At 49.1% G+C, this 18,658-nt stretch overlaps 1 protein-coding gene across 1 annotated transcript in view; it reads left to right on the forward strand.

Moving 5' to 3' along the window:
- LOC120946085 (FRAS1-related extracellular matrix protein 1-like) overlaps window positions 1-8,475 on the forward strand; it is a 208,926-nt gene extending 200,451 nt beyond the window's left edge. Inside the window, exons 32-35 of the mRNA XM_040360818.1 lie at window positions 459-617; window positions 4,095-4,210; window positions 5,415-5,500; window positions 7,881-8,475. Of these exons, the coding sequence (XP_040216752.1) occupies window positions 459-617; window positions 4,095-4,210; window positions 5,415-5,500; window positions 7,881-8,080 (561 nt within the window). The 3' untranslated portion in view covers window positions 8,081-8,475. The remainder of the gene's footprint in view (window positions 1-458; window positions 618-4,094; window positions 4,211-5,414; window positions 5,501-7,880) is intronic.
- Window positions 8,476-18,658: the final 10,183 nt, after the last annotated feature.

Below are 18,658 nucleotides of genomic sequence, written 5' to 3' on the forward strand. Positions count from 1 at the left end.
ACGGAGACCGTACCCGGCGTATAAGACGACCCCCGACTTTGGATGCATTTTTTTGCATCCAAAAAGTCGTCTTATACGCCCGAAAATACGGTATTCATTTATTCTGGACAGTGATAAATATACAAAGTATGCAGCTGCCAGACTGGTGACCTGTGATCTCTCTAATAGTCATTATTTATTTTTCATTGTCGAATATTCCCAAACAACAAGCCCTGATGATAGGGGGAGTTGATACCTCGAAACTCGTTGACTTTATCCTCTCATCTGTTACCAAGAAAATTAAGGTTTTCCTGGGCTTTATACAAACCTGTGGCTCACTAATACTTCTATTTTTTATGCATTTGTTGGCAGTTCCGACAATTCCTACATAAGTGTATACAGCAGCTTGGTAGGAGTTGTCCTTTCACCTATCTGCATCTGATGGGGTCGCTTTTCTCTCTCTCTTTGTTCTTATACAGTATCATGGGATGCCGCCATTGAGCGGAGCTCAGCAGTCCCGAAGAAGAGGAGAAGTCTGGCTGGTAGGAGCTCCGCCCAGTCTCTCTGCTCCAGAGCGCCCTCAACATGATTCCGCCCCTCCAGACTCAATACGCCAATCGAGTAACGGGACACAACAGGTATTCATTTTGAAAATGCTCATAAAAGTGTGCAAATCAAAGAGAAGGTGTAGAAATAAATAAATCTGAACTTTTCATAATATGCTGCAGCTAGGTAGTAGCTTTTTTCAAAGTATCTCCACACAGGCTGCAGCCTTATATTACATGACTATATGCAGTGCGCCATCCTGCTTTGGGGGAGTTTTAGTGCAAAATGTTCATCTAGGACTAAAATTTTACTTTCAACGTGTTCAGCTGAACCAAATCCAAACGGGGACTTCTAAGAAACCCCTCTGTAAAGATCAGTGGCGGCTGGTGAAGTTTTAGGATGGGGGGTGCCAGACTTGTTGTTCTTTTTTGACCCCATCCGCTTCTCATAAGCCCCACCCCTTATAGAATCCACCCACTCCTTCCCCTGTATTCCCCTTGATTCCACCCTTAGTGTTAGGAGTATACAGCCCCAGCATCACAGGACAGAGTATACAGCTCAGCATCACAGGACAGAGTATACAGCTCAGCATCACAGGACAGAGTATACAGCCCCAGCATCACAGGACAGAGTATACAGCTCAGCATCACAGGACAGAGTATACAGCTCAGTATCACAGGACAGAGTATACAGCCCCAGCATCACAGGACAGAGTATACAGCTCAGTATCACAGGACAGAGTATACAGCCCCAGCATCACAGGACAGAGTATACAGCTCAGCATCACAGGACAGAGTATACAGCCCCAGCATCACAGGACAGAGTATACAGCTCAGCATCACAGGACAGAGTATACAGCCCCAGAATCACAGGACAGAGTATACAGCTCAGCATCACAGGACAGAGTATACAGCCCCAGCATCACAGGACAGAGTATACAGCTCAGCATCACAAGACAGAGCATACAGCTCGAAATCACAGGACAGGGCATACAGCCCCTGAATCACAGCACAGGGTATACAGCTCAGCATCACAGGACAGAGTATACAGCCCAGCATCACAGGACAGAGTATACAGCCCCAGCATCACAGGACAGAGTATACAGCCCCAGCATCACAGGACAGAGTATACAGCTCAGCATCACAGGACAGAGCATACAGCCCCAGCATCACAGGACAGAGTATACAGCTCAGCATCACAGGACAGAGTATACATCTCAGCATCACAGGACAGAGTATACAGCTCATAATCACAAGACAGGGCATACAGCCCCAGAATCACAGCACAGGGTATACAGCTCAGCATCACAGGACAGAGTATACAGCCCCAGAATCACAGGACAGAGTGTACAGCTCAGCATCACGGGACAGAGTATACAGCTCAGCATCACAGGACAGAGTATACAGCCTCAGCATCACAGGACAGAGTATACAGCTCAGCATCACAGGACAGAGTATACAGCTCAGCATCACAGGACAGAGTATACAGCTCAGCATCACAGGACAGAGTATACAGCTCAGCATCACAGGACAGAGTATACAGCCTCAGCATCACAGGACAGAGTATACAGCTCAGCATCACAGGACAGAGTATACAGCTCAGCATCACAGAACAGAGTATACAGCCCCAGCATCACAGGACAGAGTATACAGCCTCAGCATCACAGGACAGAGTATACAGCTCAGCATCACAGGACAGAGTATACAGCCCCAGCATCACAGGACAGAGCATACAGCCCCAGCATCACAGGACAGAGTATACAGCTCAGCATCACAGGACAGAGTATACAGCTCAGCATCACAGGACAGAGTATACAGCCCCAGCATCACAGGACAGAGCATACAGCCCCAGCATCACAGGACAGAGTATACAGCCCCAGCATCACAGGACAGAGTATACAGCTCAGCATCACAGGAAAGAGTATACAGCCCAGCATCACAGGACAGAGCATACAGCCCCAGCATCACAGGACAGAGTATACAGCCCCAGAATCACAGGACAGAGTATACAGCTCAGCATCACATGGCAGAGTATACAGCTCAGCATCACAGGACATAGTATACAGCTCAGCATCACAGGACATAGTATACAGCTCAGCATCACAGGACAGAGTATGCAGCCCCAGAATCACAGGACAGAGTATACAGCTCAGCATCACAGGACAGAGTATACAGCTCACCATCACAGGACAGAGTATACAGCTCACCATCACAGGACAGAGTATACAGCTCACCATCACAGGACAGAGTATACAGCTCAGCATCACAGGACAGAGTATACAGCTCAGCATCACAGGACGGAGTATACAGCTCAGCATCACAGGACAGAGTATACAGCTCAACATCACAGGACAGAGTATACAGCTCATAATCACAGGACAGAGTGTACAGCTCAGCATCACAGGACAGAGTATACAGCTCAGCATCACAGGACAGAGTATACAGCTTAGCATCACAGGACAGAGTATACAGCCCTAGCATCACATGACAGAGTATACAGCTCAGCATCACAGGACAGAGTATACAGCCCCAGAATCACAGGACAGAGTTTACAGTTCAGCATCACAGATCAGGATATATAGCTCAGCATTACAGATTAGGGTATACAGCGCAACCTCACAAATCAGGGTATATATCTATATAGCTCAGCATGACACAGATCAGAGTATATAAGACTGTATCTGAGATTAGTCCATATATGGGTAATGATGTCAGAGAGAACTTCAGGGAACCCCTTTCAAGAGTCCATATTTAACATTAGTCTATTTATTATTATTATTATTATTATTATTATACAGGATTTATATAGCACCAACAGTTTACGCAGCACTTTACAACATGAGGGCAGACAGTACAATTACAATATAATTCAATACAGGAGGAATCAGAGGACCTTGCTCGTTAAAGCTTACAATCTAAGAGGAAGGGCCAAGAGATACAAAAGATAATAGCTGTGGAGGATGGACTGAGTGGAAATACTGTTAGGTGGGAGCAGGATAGTCCTCTCTGAGGAGATGGGTTTCCAGGGATCGTCTAAAAGTGAACAGAGTAGGAGATAGTTGGACAGATTTGGGTAGAGAGTTCCAGAGGATAGGAGAAGCTCTGGAGAAGTCCTGGAGTTGAGCATGGGAGGGGGTGATGAGGGAGTAAGAGAGCAGAAGGTCTGGGGTGGAGCCAAGAGAAAGATTAGGTTGCTATATTGAGACTAGGTTAGTGATGTTGCTGGGGGGCATGGCATTGTGGGGTGGCTTTGTAAACAGAGAGACCCTCAGATCAGAGAGACTTTTAGGAAAACCTGTCAACAGAGTACACTTTTTTTATCGGTCCATATATTTGTAACGCTGTCAGAGAACTCCAGGTAAACCTCTCTCTAGAATCCAGGTTGTTCATATATAGAGGGGTTTCTCATGGGCAATGATGTCATAGAGAACCCTCCCCAAAGTCCATATTTGGTATTAATCCATATATCAGCAATGATGTCAGAGACAACTTTAGAGAACCTCCCCCTCCATGAGTAATGATGTCACAATGAGCTTGTTTTATAGTAATTAATGCTTTGCTTGTCTTTAGGAAGAGAAGCTGAGAAGATGTCCCGCAGGGTGGACTCGCCACCAGAAGTACTGCTATTATCTGAATTCCCGTAAAAAGAGCACCTGGGAGGAGGCCGAGCAGGACTGTGCGCAGATGTAAGAAAGTGACACATCTGTATGGGGGTGGAGTTAGCACTCTGAGGTTCTGTAGAGCTGGAGTCCTAAACCCATTGCCCACTAGGACACTGCAAACAGTTTGTATGTTCTCCCCGTGTGTAATACTGAGGGTTCAGCTTCTTTCCAAAAACATGCTGCTAGGTTACTCTTCAATTAGAATGGGTCTGGTGTGATTGGGACGGGGGCTGGTGTGATTGGGACAGGGGCTGGTGTTGAGGGGGCGTGGGCTGGTGTGAAGGGGACGTGGGCTGGTGTGAAGGGGACAGGGGCTGGTGTGATTGGGAAAGGGGCTGGTGTGATTGTGACAGGGGCTGGTGTGAAGGAGACAGGGGCTGGTGTAAAGGGGACGTGGGCTGGTGTGAAGGGGACGTGGGCTGGTGTGAAGGGGATGGGGGCTGGTGTGAAGAGGGGACAGGGGCTGGTGTGAAGGGGATGGGGGCTGGTGTGAAGGGGATGGGGGCTGGTGTGAAGGGGGCTGTTGTGAATGGGACAGGGATTTTTTGTAAATTAGAATGGGGGCTGGTGTGAATGGGACGGGGGCTGGTGTGAATGGGACGGGGGCTGGTGTGAATGGGACGGGGGCTTGTGTGAAGGGGATGGGGGCTTGTGTGAATGGGACAAGGACTGATATGATTGGGACAGGGGCTGGTGGGAAGGGGACAGGGGCTGGCATTTAGGGGACAGCGGCTGGCGTTAAGGGAACGGGGGCTGGCGTTAAGGGGACGGGTCTGACGTTAAGGGAACTGGGGCTGACATGAATAGGACAGGGGCTATCGTAAATGGGGCGGGGGCTGGCGTAAATGGGACAAGAATTGAGACAGGGGCTGGTGTGATTGGGACAAGGACTGGTATGATTGGGACAAGGACTGGTATGGTTGGGACAAGGACTGGTATGGTTGGGACAAGGACTGATGGAGCCTTGTCTGCTTTGTAGACCACTAAGGAATATATTATCATTATATAAACATAGAAATAAATGAATATTTATTGTCTCCCAGTAAATGGTTGAGACGAGTGCACATATTACGATATAGGGCGCCTGTAGATGAACTCATGACTCCCCAGCTCACATAACCACAGATTTGGGAACACCGAATTAGTGGCGGGATCCAAAAATGTTTAGGTGAACATGGAATGTGGTCTTCCCAAAGATTCAGCCTAAACCCCAGCTTCTGTATTTCAGGCCGGGCAGTCATTTAACAAGTGTCCAGTCACAATCGGCGATGAGGTGGCTCTGGAAGTTCGCCAGCAAGAAGCCGTTTTGGATTGGTAAGATATTAGTAAACTCCAATCAGATGTGAGCACAGACAGGGCTGGTGCTAACCACGCAGCCGTCTAGGGCGCACTGCCAGCCAAGGGTGCAGTCAAGGGCGCCGGTTGCCCTATACAATTCTGCTGCTTGCTGTTGTTGTGCACACCTCCATGACTTGTACCTGCATATTTTGTATGTGATTTGTTGCCACTGTGCCTCTAAGTTACAAAACAAAGCTTCCAGGATAGGGGAACTAAAGTACATCCCTGATGATTGGCCGCTGGAGCCATGACAACTGCTTGAGGTGGTAGCTTTGCCCCTGTCCTGGGGGCAGGTAGGATGGTGGGCATTGGGGGGTCTCTGGAGCACTGCTCGTCTCGTCTCCCTCCCTTTCACCTCCTCTGACTCCATGTAAGTAGGGCACCTGGTCTCCCAGGGGTTAGGGGACCTTGTGATAGCACCCCCTCTTAGGCAAAACAGCGGTGGTAACTGGTCAAGATGTTGTGGGTGAAGCAACGTGAGCCACAGATCCTTCTGGCTCCTCCGCCGGGGCGTCCCATAAAGCCCCAGACCACTCCTCGAGCTCCTCACAAGGGACTGAAGGCCCACACACCACCACCGACTGTGGCAGTTCCTCGGCAGGTAGGTCAAGCGGCTGTACCTCAGATGGTCCTAGAGAACTACTTCTGTCTGCTGGGTGTGCTGCTGTAGGTAGTGGTTCCTCATTCGCCTCCAGAGATGGTACCTCTGATGCAGGATCTCGATTCTCGACAGAGCTCAACCCTACTGGCACTGGGGGAGCACTCAACCCCGTGGTCCATTGGGGGGAACCCTGGTTGATGCTATCCTCCTCCACCAGGTCTGGAGAGCCCAGGTGTTGCTCTGCAATTGACGTGCCACGGTGGGGACCTAGCAGCAACGGTCCATAGTGCATTGTGTCTTGGCAGGGTACTAGGTAGTCACACACGGTGCCTCCCTGACTGTAAACACCTCAAGGAGGTAGGCCGGGCACTCCCCACAACAGGCCCAGGATGTGAGAGCCAATGTCAGGACTCCGCCCAGTGTCCAGAGACACATCATGGATATATGGTGATATAAAGCGGGACCATGTCAAACCGAGCTACAGGCTGTTATAAATATTTTTTTGTGTTTTAATATTTTTTTAAGGTTTTATGTCTCTGGGGGTCCAAGTAGCCAGTCTTGCCAGTGCGGGTCAAACTACAATAATGGCTTTGTCAATGCCCTGCTGGTGGCGCTGTGCTGGTGGCCCAGATGGGACTCGTAGTAGTGGTAGACATTGGATGGTGTGGTTGTGTGGGTGGAGCCTAGGGTTGCCACTTTTTCATCTAGCCAAACCCGAACACTTTAGCGGCACAAGTCAATTTTGTATATTTTTTGTAGTATACACTAGATGGTAAAAGACCTGGGACACCTTTGAGTAGTATTGTGGCAGATGTAGCATTCCGTGATGAACATTGGGTGTGGCCCAAATTTTGTTAATAATGGGAGAAAGCTTAAGAAAACGTAGTTAACCACGGACCGCCCGCCGTCATTATACGTCGCTAATTCGAAGAGGAATAGCGTTGTTATGGCAGCAGCTAGCTACCACAACCCCGGTATCCTCTTCTTCAGCGGGCGGTCCGCTTTCAGATAAAAGTGGTCTCTGCGGAGGATATGCAGCAAGATTACTTTATTTGGTGGCGGGAGTGGGGTGCCCTCCGCCGCTTACCTGGAGCTGTCGGCAGCGGCAGAGGGCGATCCGGTCCTGTCCCTGCCTGGGTATGGAGACGAGTGATGGGGAAGATGGCCCCCACCTGTCTCCATGTTACTGCAGGGTAGCGACGTGAGAAGCGTCACTTCCGCCCAATACTCTTAAAGGGACTTTTTTTTTTAAAATTACATAATTATTTTTTTACTAAATTTTTGTCCAAATATGAGATGTGAGGATACGTTACCGAGGATAGACATCTGGGAGCCGAGGGCTGTACTCGGAAAGTCCTATCAGAGCCGCTGGCTCTGATAGGCACTCCGCACTGCCAACCAGCTGCCGTTATTCAGGTGGTCGGCGCTCAACTTCCGGCCATCTCTGAATAGACCAGCGGCAGCTGGCAACAATAACATACATTCATGCAATGCATGAATGTTGTTATTAGACTCAGTGGCGGGCGAGAGCCAGAGGGGGCGGCGCTCCATCGCCCACTATGGACGAACCGCCTCTATGTGCCTTTCACATTCTCGCTGCCCACACGTAACGCATATAGGGCAATACATGCACATTACTGTATGTTTTTATGCATGGCCCGGTCGAGATTTCTGTGCACAGAGCATGCCCAGTGATGTCAACATAATGATCGGAACCCGTTGGGATCACTTTTTTGTTGTTGTTGTTAATCCTTAGCCTGAAGTCATTAGAGAGACACTCGCCCTGGTCCTGGGCAAACGGACAACACTGGACATCCAGCAACACTTCAAGCCATCATCTTCGATTCTGTCCGGAGCCTCGGAGGAAAGCTGCGTCCTCGTCCGGAGGAGGAAAGAATGGACGGAGGAAAGCTGCAGGGAGAGGCACAGATACATCTGCTCCATTGCCGTTATAAAGCTGCCGGTCGGCGGGAAGTGAGCGGCGCCCGCCTTTAATACCTACAGATAGTAACAGGGATATTACTGTCCGTCCCCGAGGTGCCGTACCCAGCGCAGTGTACAGTACTTGTATTTAATGCAGCCGTTTTGTAGCAGTTTTATGAGAACTCATAAATCGTCTTCATATGAAATGTTTCACTTTTTTCTATTTTTTTAATAAAGCTCTTAGAACTTTCCACCGATAAATAAAAGAGAATTTTTCGACAATATCGCGTTGTTTTATTTCCGATCTCTCTAGGGGCCGGTCCAGAAACTCTTCAGTGAACGCTGAGCTCCGGGCAGATATAAAAGACACAAATAAATGCAACTCTGTATTCTTTAATACATCAATAAATGGATCTTGTAGATACAAGCAGTGTAAGTGTTTGAATGGGACCTGGGATCAGCCTCTTGGGGTCCCTGTATGGCAGAGCTGGATTGAGGAAGAAGCAGCACAAGGAGCCAATCGGTTTATGTGATGGCAAGAAGTGTGCTGATAGGAGGAGAGGGGCATTTCACTGCCTAGTCATGGCCCATGACGTCATGGCGGTGGTGGGTCTAGGATGACTGGAGGTCAAGGGAGTGGGGTGAACGGAGATAGACACCTAGTGGCCGACAAAAAGTACCGGGGGGTGGTCAGTGGGAGAAGGACCACCTTATACTGTACTGGTGTTCATTGGGAAAGGGGGCCTCCTCACCAAGCCCAGGTGATCAATTTTATCTCAGCATTCAGAATAAACAGTCTGTCCAACGCAAAGCACCTCAGCGCACAAAACCAACCGCGTCGGAGAGAGCACTGAGTCATGGTGTGAATAGGCCCTAAAATGCACAGACTATGGCCCAGATTCTCGTACGAGTTACGCCGAGCGTATCTCCAGATACGCCGTCGTAACTCTGAGTTTGAGGCGTCGTATCTATGAGCCTGATTCTAAGGCCCCATACACACGAGAGGATTTATCCGTGGATATGGTCCAGCGGACCGTATCCGCGGATAAATCCTCTCGAGGATTGCGCGGATTTCCATCCGATGGAGTGTACTCACCATCGAATCGAAATCCGCGCCGAAATCCTCTGGCGATGACGTGTCGCGCCGTCGCCTTGATGATGACGCGGCGACGTGCGCGACGCAGTCATATAAGGAATTCCACGCATGCGTCGAATCATTACGACGCATGCGGGGGATCCCCTCGGACGGATGGATCCGGTGAGTCTGTACAGACCAGCGGATCGATCCGTGGGATCCGATTCCAGCGGATAGATTTGTTGGCATGTCAAACAAATGTTTATCTGCTGAATTCGGAAATATCCGCAGATAAAGATCCGCTGGAGCATACACACCAGGGGATCCATCCGCTGAAAACGATCCGCTGAGATTTTTCAGCGGATGGATCCTCTCGTGTGTATGGGGCCTTAGAATCAGTTACGCATAGATTTGTATTAGATCCGACCGGCGTAAGTCTCTTACGCCGTCGGATCTTAACTGCATATTTACACTGGCCGCTAGGGGCGTGTACGCTGATTTACGCCTAGATATATGTAAATCAGCTAGATACGCCAATTCACGAACGTACGCCCGGCCGACGCAGTACAGATACGCCGTTTACGTTAGGTTTTTCCCGGCGTAAAGTTACCCCTGCTCTATGAGGCGTAGATAAGGCGTACCAATGTTAAGTATGGACGTCGGAACAGCGTCGAAATTGTTCACGTTTTACGTCGCTTGTGTAAGTCGTTCGCGAATAGGGCTGGGCGTCATTTACGTTCACGTCGAAAGCATTGGCTTCTGCGGGTTAATTTGGCGCATGCGCACTGGGATACTTTCAACGCACAGCGCATGCGCCGTTCGTAAAAAGTGTCATTTACATGGGGTCACATTAAATTTACATAACACAACGCCCACATCTTCCACATTTGAATTAGGCGGGCTTACGCCGGCCAATTTACGCTACGCCGCCGCAACTTTGGTTTGAGAATACAGGGCCAGATTCACAGAGGAAATACGCCGGAGTATCTACTGATACTCCGGTGGTATTTTCAAATTTGCCGCGTCGTATCTTATTTGTAATTCACAAAAAAGATACAACGCTTTTGCTAAGAATCCGACAGGCGTACAGCTTCGTACGCCTTCGGATCCTAGGTGTAATTTTTCGGCGGCCGCTGGGTGGAGTTCGCATAGTTTTTCAGCGTTGGGTATGCAAATTAGCTGATTACGGCGATCCACGAAGATACGCGCGTTCGTCGCAATCTCTTACGTCGTCGCTAGTCGGTTTTTCCCGTCGCAAACTTAGACCTGCTTTTTCATGGCTTATCTTTAGAACAGCCATGTTAAAGTATGGCTGTCCTTCCCGCGTCGAATTTAAAAAAATTTTTTTGCGTAAGACGTCCAGGAATACGAAACGGCGTAACGCACGTCGCCGTTCGAAAAATACGCCGGGGCGCGGTAATGTCGCGCAAGCACGTCGGGAAATTTTCACACGGAGCATGCGCAGAACGTTCGGCGCGGGAACGCGCCTAATTTAAATGGTACACGCCCCATTTGAATTAGGCGGGCTTTGCGCCTGACGGCTTTACGTTAAAACCGCCGTAAGTTTATACGCAAGTGCTTGGGTGATTCAGGCACTTGCGCTGAAAACTTGCGGCGGTGTAACGTAAAGGGGATACGTTACGCCGCCGCAGATATTCGTGAATCTGGCCCACTGCACTTGCCTGTCAAAGTTGCGGAGGCGTAACGTAAATAGGATACGTTACGCCCGCGCTTCTACATGAATCCGGGCCTATGGTCGTCTTACTTCAGACTGTCTCTGGAGTCTGGTTAGGACAGCTCTCCGGCGGCGGCGATTGCACCAGCCTTTCATTATGTATTCATCAGGGGACGGAATGCAGGTTCTGAAAAGTGCTGACAATGCAGATTTATTCTGGTACATTCTAAAAGGTCGCGTTAACCAAGAATACAGAAAGCTTTAATCTCGGCTCTGTGACTTAATGTTTTCCGGGAGCAGGGCGGGCCACCACTGGATATCCTATTGTTTGAACAGGCGGCTTCGTAGAATAATTAGACAAACAACGATTGATGGGAGGGTGAGCTGAGAACGCTTCTATAGATAGGAAGTTTAAGGGACCAGCCGCTGATGAATTTTAAAGGGGTTGTAAAGGTACAATTTTTTTTTTCCTAAATAGCTTCCTTTTCCTTAGTGCAGTCCTCCTTCACTTTCTCGCCCCCTCCCTTGGACTACAGGAGAGTCAGGACGCTCTCTACGTTGCAGATAGAGAAAGGAGCTGTGTGTTAGTGGGCGTCCTGACTCTCCCGTAGTCCAAGGGAGGGGGCGAGCATGACACTCCACACCAGGGAGAAAGCCTTGCATTACTGTGTGGAGTTACAGACAGAAGAAAAGGAAGTGAGGATTTCTCAGAAGAAATAAGGACATTTAAAGGCTCACTAAAGGAAAAATTATTTTCCTTTAAAATAACAAACATATTATACTTACCTCCACTGTGCAGCTCGTTTTGCACAGAGTGGCCCCGATCCTCGTCTTCTGGGTCCCCTCGGCGGCTGTCTCTGGTCTTCCCCGCAATTACTCACCACAGTCATGAGAGAGCTTGTATGGTGGTCAGTAATTGCGGGCGCTTTCCCGTGATAAACCGAGCGGCCATAGCCGCTCACTGTATCACTCGGCCCCTCCCCTCGGCGCGCCGAGTCACTGGATGTGATTGACAGCGGCGCCAGCCAATGGCTGCGCTGCTCTCAATCCATCCGCTCTAGCCAATCAGCGGCCAGGCTGAGTGGCGAAGAGGATATCGGGAGCGCGTGGGACTTTAGACGGGTTTAGGTAAGTAAAACGGGGGCTGGGGGCGGCAACACCAGGGGGCAGATTCAGATAGAGATACGACGGCGTATGTCCTGATACGCCATCGTATCTCTGAGATCCGCCGGTCGGATCTATGCGACTGATTCATAGAATCAGGTTCCGCATAGATCTCCCTAAGATCCGACAGGTGTAAGTGACTTAGTGGTTGATCATATCATATAGAACTTTGTGTAGAGCTGCTGCAAGTTTCTTTTCACACTATATAAATATTAACATTATAACTTTATTTCACCTTAACTCAAGTTTTTATAAATATAAAGAGAGGACTGGTCACTGATGTAAGGGGGGACAGATTTTCAGATATTTTTTTTTTTTAATGAAAACCATTTATTATTTTCCTTCCACTTCACAATTATGTGACACTGTTGTGTTTTTTGGTTGTAACATGACAAAATGTGGAGAATTTCAAAGGGTATGAATACTTTTTCAAGGCACCTTATTCGCTGGAAGTTTTAAAGTGCATGAAGGTTGCTTAGTCCCTGGTCTAAGGGATTTTGCTCTCCTATGTTGGGCCATCTGTTTGTAAGCCAGTGCAGTTAGCTAGTCTGCCACCAGGTTGGCTCTGTTCTGAAATTGTATGGTACAAGGAGAAGTTACAATGAAGTGATAGCATAGCTCCCAACTGTCCCTGATTCGAGGGACTGTCCCTGATTTGGAACAATGTCCCTCTGTCCCTCTTTCCTCCTCATTTGTCCCTCATTTTGGTCTGATCCATACAGATGTATATAAAATGCACTTTTTATCTATCAAAAAGTGTTTCCCAGAGCTAAACCTTTCATCTGATTTCTAAATGCTGCATTTGTCAGTTTTGCCAGTTTTGCAATACGAATATTATTTTTTTTTTTTTTTAAAATCCTGACCTGAGTTTGTGAGTGTTGTCTCGGGATCAAGCCTCTGCTGTGTGCAGTACCGCATTTGGCCAGAGGTGCAGGGGGCGGCGGAGCGATCTGAGCCTTTCAGAAATACTGCGGTATTGCATGCCATAGAAGTCAACGTGGAACAACTCATTTTAGTTTCCATTAGGGTTGTCCAGATACCACTTTTTTTAGGACCGAGTACAAGTACCGATACTTTTTTTCAAGTACTCACCGATACCGAATACGATACTTTTTTTTAAATGTGTCCCCAAATGCAGCCATGTCCCCCCACAAATGCAGCCATGTCCCCCCACAAATGCAGCCATGTCCCCCCACAGATGCAGCCATGTCTCCCCCCCATATCCAGCCATGTCCCCCCATATGCAGCATGTCCCCCCCCATATCCAGCCATGTCCCCCCCCCCCATATCCAGCCATGTCCCCCCTATGCAGCCACGTCCCCCCCCATATCCAGCCCATGTCCCCCCATATCCACGCCCATGTCCCCCCCCACATGCAGCAATGTCTCCCCCCATATCCAACCATGTCCCCCCCCCTTGCAGCCATGTCCCCCCATATGCAGCCATGTCCCCCCCCATATCCAGCCTTGTCCCCCATATGCAGCCATGTCTCCTCCCATATCCAGCCATGTCCCCCATATCCAGCCATGTCCCCCATATCCAGCCATGTCCCCCATATGCAGCCATGTCCCCCCCATATCCAGCCATGTCCCCCATATGCAGCCATGTCCCCCATATGCAGCCATGTCTCCCCCCATATCCAGCCATGTCCCCCATATCCAGCCATGTCCCCCATATCCAGCCATGTCCCCCATATGCAGCCATGTCTCCCCACATATCCAGCCATGTCCCCCCATCCCCCCCCCCATATGCAGCCATGTCTCCCCCCATATCCAGCCATGTCTCCCCCCATATGCAGCCATGTCCCCCCATATGCAGCCATGTCCCCCCATATGCCATGCCATGTCTCCCCCCATATCCAGCCATGTCCCCCCTATGCAGCCATGTCTCCCCCCATATCCAGCCATGTCCCCCATATGCAGCCATGTCCCCCCATATGCAGCCATGTCCCCCTTACCTGCATCCCGCTGCCGCCGACTGGTTAATACGCGCGGGGAACATTACAGCTTTCATTTGAATAGCTGTAATGATCGCGCGGCGCTGCGTATAGACACTCCCCCTTGCTCGGGATTGGACAGTTCACACCGAGCAAGGGGGAGTGTCTATACGCGGCGTGAATCATTACAGCTATTCAAATGAAATCTGTAATGTTCCCCGCGCGTATTAACCAGTCGGCGGCAGCGGGGATGGCGGCGGGATGCGGCGTAATGGCGGCGTGATGCGGCGTAACGGTGACGGGCGGGGGGGGGTATTCTATTTCGGTATCGGGGGTATTTGCGGGAGTACGAGTACTCCCGCAAATACTCGGATCGGTCCCGATACCGATACTAGTATCGGTATCGGGACAACCCTAGGTTTCCATTAACTTCTATGGGGAAACTCGCTTTGATATGCGAATGCTTTGGATTACGAGCATCCTCCTGGAACGGATATACTCGTAATCCGAGGTTCCACTGTAACTATGATGATTTCCACATTTTTTTATGTATCTAAACCAAACTAGCAGACTTTCGGCCCAGACTTCTGACAAAATCTAAAACGGTAATGAAGTTGGATATATAGATTTATGGCCAATATTTGACAAACAAAAAGTTGAACTTGTGACCGCGGAATTCTGTCTGCGATTGATTATTAAGCCAATAAGTCTCTGATATTTTATATTTGCCATGCAGCCAAATTTTACCTTCCCCTTGGCTCTGACAGCGCAGTAAACACAGACGAGATGTGCGCATTGGAAGGAGCACGTCCATCAAGCCGCCGCCGAATTTTGAAAAGGTCAGGATGGGACCGCATTCCGCGCTATAATCCCACATAACGCAAATCCTTTACATGTGTATGGGCCGTCTGGAGGGTTATATAAATCCCCGCGCCGCTGGCTCGTCAGTTCCAAACTATAATTTAAGGAAAGGTAAGTGCGTTGTGAGGATCGTCATTTTATCCAGCGATAAATTAGGAGTTATTACTTTCATTTGGGCTCTTATTCATAGTGCGATTTTACTCTTTTTTTATTTTTCTAATTTGTGCTTTAGGAGTCAATTCCACGACAATATTAGAGGCTAAAAAACGCAAAATTAATATCCTTTTATCTGTGCCGGGCCGGCGTTTTGTCTGAATGCATCAATTGGAAGTAAAAAAAAAGATTTATCTTTTGGTACAATGTTACTTTTTCAGGTTTACTCTGTTGTACCCAACTACATTCAAAGATGGTGCCCCTTCCTCATTATACGCAGGGGCGGGGCCTGTCCATTGTGGGTCCCTGCCCTCCCTATCAATGCAGCCGTCCTCCCTATCCATGCTGCCGCCCTTCCTATCCATGCAGCCGCCCTTCCTATCCATGCTGCCGCCCTTCCTATCCATGCCGCCGCCCTCCCTATACATGCAGCCGCCCTCCCTATCCATGCTGCCGCCCTCCCTATTCATGCAGCCGCCCTTCCTATCCATGCAGCCGCCCTTCCTATCTATGCAGCCGCCCTTCCTATCTATGCAGCCGCCCTCCCTATCCATGCAGCTACCCTCCCTATCCATGCTGCCGCCCTTCCTATCCATGCAGCCGTCCTCCCTATCCATGCAGCCGCCCTTCCTATCCATGCAGCAGCTGCCCTCCCTATCCGTGCATCCGCCCTTCCTATCCATGCAGCCGCCCTCCCTATACATGCAGCCGCCCTCCCTATCCATGCAGCCGCCCTTCCTATCCATGCAGCCGCCCTTCCTATCCATGCAGCCGCCCTCCCTATCCATGCAGCCGCCCTCCCTATCCATGCAGCCGCCCTTCCTATCCATGTAGCCGCCCTTTCTATCCATGCAGCCGCCCTTCCTATCCATGCAGCCGCCCTTCCTATCCATGCCGCCGCCCTCCCTATCCATGCCGTCGCCCTCCCTATCCATGCAGCCGCCCTCCCTATCCATGCAGCCGCCCTCCCTATCCATGCAGCCGCCCTTCCTATCCATGCCGCCGCCCTCCCTATCCATGCAGCCGCCCTCCCTATCCATGCAGCCGCCCTCCCTATCCATGCTTTCGCCCTCCCTATCCATGCCGTCGCCCTTCCTATCCATGCCGTCATCCTCCCTATCCATGCCGCCACCCTCCCTATCCATGCAGCCGCCCTCCCTATCCATGCTTTCGCCCTCCCTATCCATGCCGTCGCCCTTCCTATCCATGCCGTCATCCTCCCTATCCATGCCGCCACCCTCCCTATCCATGCAGCCGCCCTCCCAATCCATGCTGTCACCCTTCCTATCCATGCCGTCACCCTTCCTATCCATGTCACCGCCCTTCCTATCCATGCCGCCGCCCTCCCTATCCATGCTGCCGCCCTTCCTATCCATGCCGTCGCCCTCCCTATCCATCCCGCCACCCTCCCTATCCATGCCGTTGCCCTTCCTATCCATGCCGCCGCCCTCCCTATCAATGCCGCCGCCCTACCTATCCATGCTGCTGCTCTCCCCTAATCATGCCGCCGCCCTCCCTATCCATGTCACCCCGCCCTTCCTATCCATGCCGCCGCCCTCCCTATCCATGCCACTACCCCGACAATATTAGAGGCTAAAAAAAACGTAAAATCCCTAAGGTCCCTCGATGTCTTCGCTCACGCCCTTCGGATGACGCTTCAGCCAATCAGGTTACCGGTAACAAGAACCGGTGAACCTGATTGGCTGAGACGCCTGTCATTCTTATGCAAGGAACGCACCCCCCGTGCGTCCCTGAATAAGTGTTTGGAAGCCGATTACAGCCTGAGCCACTGGCTCTGATAGGCACTTCCACAGCCAACCAGCTGCCGACATTCAGATGGCCGGCGCTTGTCAGGGGGCCGGCCATCTGATTATGCAATGCATGAATCCATGTATTGTATCAGTGGCGGTGCGGGAGGGGAGAGGGGGCCAAGCGCTCCGGTCCCCTCTATGTAAGCACCGCCACTGCTAAAATACCCTGGGACTGTCTACTTTTCCAAAAGGGGGTTATTTAGGGGGTATTTGTACTGTCCTGGCATTTTAGGGCCTCAAGAAATGAGAGGTCAGCACATCAGGACCGCAAACTATGGGATATATATATATACAGTATTTAAAAATTGATCAAAATCCTAATACATCTTATGGATGATTTTTTTTTTTTGGTGTTGGTTAAAATTACCGCAGGAACTTTGGGACAGTTGGACGTGTTCTTATTGAGAAGATGAAATTGGAAACGTTCATTTCTATGGGGATTTCAGCAAAATGCATTGGAGTCAATGAGACCTGGACCTGTTCTTGTGCAGACTATATACCCTTATATACTGTATATATATAAATATTATATATATTATATATATATATATATATATTATAATATATATATATATATATATATATATATATATATATACTGTATACTGGTTATCTTGGTAATTATACATGTCCTCTGCCAATTATGTAGGTTTGCTGCCATCTAGTGGAAGTCTTTATGTAATCCACTCCAGAGTGCAAACACAGGCCAATGTCCCCCTGGCCCTAATTCAGTGCAGTGCTTTAGTTAACCACTTCAGCCCCGGACCATTGTGTTGCTAAAGGACCAGGCCACTTTTTGCGATTCGGCACCGCGTCGCTTTAAATGACAATTCCGCGGTCGCGGGACGTGGCTCCCAAACAAAATTGGCGTCCTTTTTTTCCCACAAATAGAGCTTTCTTTTGGTGGTATTTGATCGCCTCTGCGTTTTTTATCTTTTGCGCTATAAACAAAAATAGAGCGACGATTCTGAAAAAAATGCAATATTTTTTACTTTTTGCTATAATAAATATCCCCCAAAAATATATAGAAAAACTTTTTTTCCCCTCAGTTTAGGCCGATACGTATTCTTCTACCTATTTTTGGTTAAAAAAAATCGCAATAAGCGTTTATTGATTGGTTTACGCAAAAGTTATAGGGCCAGATTCAGAAAGGAGATACGACGGCGTATCTCCGGATACACCGTCTGCGTGTGCGGGGTCGTATCTATGCGCCTGATTCAGAGAATCAGTTACGCAAGAGATTTTCCCTAAGATCCGACAGGTGTAAGTGTCTTACAACCGTCGTATCTTAGGCTGCAGTATTTACGCTGGCCGCTAGGGTGGCGCTTCCATATATTTGCGCGAGGAATATGCTATTAGGTAGATACGGGCGATTCAGAACGTACGTCTGCCCGGCGCATTTTTTTTTAACGTCGTTTGCGTTCGGCTTTTTCCGGCGTAAACGTTACCCCTGCTATATGAGGGGTATCCTATGTAAGTATGGACTTCATTGCAGCAAGTTTTTCTCTGGACCAAAAAAAAGGGCGTTTGAAAATGTATTGGCGCAAATACCGTGCGAGATAAATAGTTTTCAATGACCGCCATTTTATTCCCTTAGGCTGTCTGCTAAATAAATATATATATATATATATATATAGTATATATATATAGATGTTTTGGGGGTTTTAGTAATTTTTTTTAGCCAAAAAAATATGATTTTTTACATGAAGGAGAGAAGTGCCAGAATAGGCGCAATATGGAAGTGGTTAAAGCGGTGGTTCCCCCTTAAACTTTTTTTTATTCCACTGCCCCCCCACATTCCATCACGATTAAGGCACATATTTTTTTTTTCCTGCTGTACATACCTTACTACAGCATATTCACCCGTGCATCCGGGTTGCGAGTCCCGCGGGAGTTGGCGTTCCTCACATGCTGTTGATTGACGTTTTGCCCAAA

The sequence above is a fragment of the Rana temporaria genome, chromosome 7, assembly GCF_905171775.1.
Source record: "Rana temporaria chromosome 7, aRanTem1.1, whole genome shotgun sequence".
In the NCBI taxonomy this organism is placed as follows: Eukaryota; Metazoa; Chordata; class Amphibia; order Anura; family Ranidae; genus Rana; species Rana temporaria.